The 4,362-nt window shown below is 43.2% G+C and overlaps 1 protein-coding gene across 1 annotated transcript; it reads left to right on the top strand.

Moving 5' to 3' along the window:
* Positions 1–246: 246 nt before the first annotated feature.
* LOC145894944 (uncharacterized) lies at positions 247–4,362 on the top strand. Its single transcript, XM_082983665.1, has 3 exons — positions 247–481; positions 870–967; positions 3,656–4,362. The coding sequence occupies exons 1-3, from the start codon at positions 312–314 to the stop codon at positions 3,754–3,756; spliced, it is 369 nt and encodes a 122-aa protein (XP_082839791.1). The 5' UTR covers positions 247–311; the 3' UTR covers positions 3,757–4,362.

Below are 4,362 nucleotides of genomic sequence, written 5' to 3'. Positions count from 1 at the left end.
ATTTACGGCCGTTGTGATTGCGAAGAATGGTTAGCGCTTGCACCGCAAGGCGGACGGGATTATTTTTTCTCGCGCGAGATGCCCTCTTCTACTTTTTCTTCGACCTTCCCGACCGCGTCTAAACTCGTACTAATGACGGCGGGCGGTGAAAAAAGAACACCTTCCATGCCCAAGGCTTGCATGACGTAACGCGCAAGGGTTTTATAAGCATGAGCAGCAGCCTGAGTGCAGTCAGTATAGCCGCGATATCCAAAGAACATTGATATACATTGCCGATCATTTTGCATCTTTTGGAATACTATATCTAAGGAATGGAGTACGGTCAAATGTGTAGGAAGTCCATACCGGAAGGGTTAAGGAATTTTTTTGCCACTGCTGGGGCGAGTAGGAAAACGTACAACCCTACGGTGTGTGTATTGGTTGTGTTGCTCTGTTTCAGTATTGCACACACCGAAGCTGGACCATATTCGCCGCGTTTTTGGTAAGAACTGTGCGAAGATATACTTTGTGATACGGAATCGTTACGAATTGCGTTAAAATTGCGCGTACGGTTCGGCGGCGTCGCAGAAAAACTATTTTGTGGCGTAAATAACAAAAGAAAAAGTTAGCTTTACATAGAATATATGCAATTATTGCCTGTCGACGATAAAAGTTAAAACCTTACAAACCAAGAAAATATACGAGGTGATAAAATTTGCCAAAAAGAGCATCTACCGATAACATGAGTATTTCTAAAAAAAGAAATGAAAAAGCATTGATACTTTGTTAGCCGCAAAGAGTAACAGAAATAACTTCCAACCATACACCGACCGCATTCCATGATGAAGGAGTTTGGATTTAATCTTAACAATTGTTTATTTCTGTTGCAGGATCCGAGTGAGCAAGTGCGCCGGTCTCATCAAATTTAAATGCGCCTACATGTCAAACTACTGTAATCCACGACTACTAAAGCGCAGCATCACCGAAGGTGGGTGTTTATATTCTGATTACTGCAGTTTGTTTGTGTTATATTGAAACACCTTCACTGTTCTTAAATATTTGCATTGCGTGACGCAAAAAAGTGTGGGCACTTTCTATGCGTTTTTCGATCGATTTAGAATTTTTTTAACTTTCGATAAATCTGAAATATAACCGATGAAATCAAATGATCGACACGACTACTTTTTGGGCGATAAACGATTATTTCAAAATTCTGTATTTTGTTCCATGAAAAACAGTTTCGCGCACTATTGCGTTGAACAAGAAATATTGCAACATAGGTTAAAGGAGACCCCCTAAAAACTTCCAGCGATCCGATATATCGAACTTTCCCACGCTGCGATAAACATCCATATTGAGCCATACGAAATCAACGTTTTCCGTTGAGACGAAATTAGCTGCCCCCGGAAAGATGTTGAGCGCGATGCGGCGTTTCCTAAACACGAACTGCGAGCCTTGATGATAATGCCGAGCGCCCCAATTGACGAAACGCCAGCATCTGGCCGCGCTAATCAACCTTTACTGAGTAAATGTCGTCGCTCTTACGTAATACGCATCACCAAGACCTAAAATTGCGGCTTCAAGAAAGTTAAAACGGTCAGAATATATGGTCGCTACAGAACCCTCAATATTTCTCGTAAGTTTTTTTTTTTCAGACTCATCCTAACATAACATTTATTCAAATTAAATCGTCCAGTTTGATTTCCAAACAGTTTATGCCAATTTTTCCAGGAAGCAGAAAAACATTGTACTGCAAGTTAGTTGCGACACCAGTTGTTTGAACGAAACTGAGGCTTTAGAAAGACGCCCTTATAACTGTTGGCGTTGCCGAATCAAACCCATTCAAACTTCGTACTTCTGTCGTCGCCTCTCTCCGAAATGTCGTAGTTGAATAGGCCAGACAAATATGAGCAAAAGACGTACTTGCACTTATCTATACAATAGAGGGTGTTGATGAATTGAACGTTGGCACACAAAATTGCAATCAATCACACAAACTTGAAAGTCTCGGAATCAATGCGACATCAAAGTTCAAAGTTTCAGGCGAATGATTGGACATAAAATTACCTAAACTGACCCCAGGAGCGGTTGTTATGCCCTGCGTCTTGGCAGGCGCCCGGGCAACGAGATTTTCGGCGGTCATCTTCGAATTAACGCTGAACGCGGATTTGCTGCGAATGACCCGTAACCAACGCTGGACTTTACCGTGGTTTTGCGCTTTACCAAAATTCAGTTTGTTGTTCGCAGGGGGCATGTAAGCTCAAGGGTTAGGGGGGCATCGCACGGCTTCCGTGATTGCTGTTTTGACTTTGAAATCTGTAGTGTAAACACACAGGCCCGTTTCGTTTAGGATTTGCTTTGAGAAAGGTTGGTCCAAACATAGTTGAGGCGGGGGGGTTAAAATAATGCACAGGTCTTTGCACGCCAACCCGTCGGGACTTGGTGTTGCTTTTGTCCAAGGTCGCCGGCTTTACTTGCGGAAGAATGCAATTACAAGCCTTCGCGCACTTCTGAAGTTTCACAAGTCGCCTGTTTGTGTTGTGGGATTGGCACTAAAGCAACTACGCGCTATTTTGAAACAAACCCGTCGGTTTACACAGAAAATAGTGTACATGTGTGACTTGTACACATTGAGGGATAAGGAATATGCTCCTAATTGTTGTAATTGTGGCAAAATCAAACCCTCCACAAATACAAGAACATTATACAATGCAATCATCAGTCCTTTTGCGCGTTCAACAAACGATATAGAGAATAATGGTAAAACGATATCAGTGCACGTCTGTATGTAAGTCTGACAACCGACAGCGCTCGTTTTAGGGTCTTACGAAAAGTCGAAATCGGCGCAAATGTCACGTATATAGAGGTTGCAGGTTTTCTCGACCACCACATCGGGGATCGACTTACTCTTATCGCCGGATTACGGCTCCCATTTCGCGGCGGAACCGACCACAGTAATTGGCCTCTACCCCTGCGTTGACCGTCTCCGTGCAATTAGGAAACCCTCACTGACGACAGAGACTGACACTCGTTGGCAAATTTGACTCGTGGCTGCGTCATGACAGGTTTAGCGCCAAATTTCGCACGGTCTGTATTTTAAGAACGTTAATTGCGTCGCCCATCAAGGTCAAATTCCCCAGGCTTATTGGCCCCGATTGTGGCGGGAATTAAGTGCAGGCATTTTACTGACTCCACATAAAAGAGCGCCGACAAGCCCTTTTCATGTAAAAAGGCTAATTCACAACCGGTTGGAGCGCCAACGGTACAGCATAATCCGTTGATCTTAAGACATGCCGCGTATATGAACGACGTGCGTCGTATGCAGTAACTTTGAAGTGCTGTAATACCACACACGATCTTTTAATTATACAACCAGAAAGACAATTCACAATCCGCCGCAAAAACGCCCAAATCCTCAATATACGGTTTCCGTATTGTTTTACGTTTGCGGACATTGCAAAGATTTCTGCAGTGAAAAAATGAAGCGCGCAGTTGTGGGTCTGTCTTAGGCCGAAATAAACCCGACCTTTCTTACAAAATATTTACTTTTACGCGACAAATACTTTGACTTGTGTCGCTACTGCCACAAGTAAATATCTAAATTTTAATGCTTAAGTGTAACTGGCCCCATTGTTACAAATAACATTGACATTGACCGCGTTTTTTTTTCTTGCAGAAGAAAATCCTTCCAGCGATCTGTTGCACGTCATAAAGAAACGCTCATCTCGGCGCAGTTTCCACGTGTCCTGTCGCGCATGCAGCCGATTTTGCTGGTGACGTGTCAATCCGTCGTCACAGTTACGTCATCAACCCCATCATGGGTCACAATTCTTCAGTTCAGATCGTTTTATTTTTGATCTTTTGTTTTTGTTTGTTTTGTGAAATTTTGTTCGTGCCCTGGGGTTTATTTCGTGCCCCTGTTTCTTCGTTGTAATAGCGGTAACATTTAGCAACGTAACACATCGTAGAATTCGTCGGCAGCATATTGAAAGCCAGCAGTACCTCACGCAACTTACGAAGTATTAAACTTTATTCCCTAGTGACATGTCAGTCAGCTGTTATCAATCAATGGTACCCACGACCACACTGGGATTTGAACCCAGGATATCCTGGCCACGAATCCAGATCAGGTTTTCATGGTATATGGGTCGGGCGCTTGACAGATGCTGACAATCTGCCAATAGCCCGCAATTTGCAGATGTGCCGCCGTTGTACACTCACCTATTTCAATCGTCGATGTTTCGTTCCACTTATTTATTCGAGCCATGTTTACATTTGTTTGTCCGTTTCTTCGTTTTCCCGCGTTTTTCTGGTATTTTCCTCGTTCCTTTACGTACTATCCAGAGCGTTGTAATTGTTTTTTTTTAAACTCTTGCCCTTGTA

Source organism: Ascidia mentula, chromosome 3 (assembly GCF_947561715.1).
Source record: "Ascidia mentula chromosome 3, kaAscMent1.1, whole genome shotgun sequence".
Taxonomy (NCBI): Eukaryota; Metazoa; Chordata; class Ascidiacea; order Phlebobranchia; family Ascidiidae; genus Ascidia; species Ascidia mentula.
The sequence above is the reverse complement of the archived record's forward strand: the minus strand, read 5'-3'. Positions and strand labels throughout refer to the sequence as shown.

Bases quoted from the DNA above. Each gene is read 5' to 3' on its own strand.
- LOC145894944 (XM_082983665.1), top strand. From the start codon at position 312: ATGGAGTACGGTCAAATGTGTAGGAAGTCCATACCGGAAGGGTTAAGG. The intron at 482-869 runs GTAAGAACTGTG...TTTCTGTTGCAG, and splicing joins CCATATTCGCCGCGTTTTTG to GATCCGAGTGAGCAAGTGCG. The intron at 968-3,655 runs GTGGGTGTTTAT...TTTTTCTTGCAG, and splicing joins AAAGCGCAGCATCACCGAAG to AAGAAAATCCTTCCAGCGAT.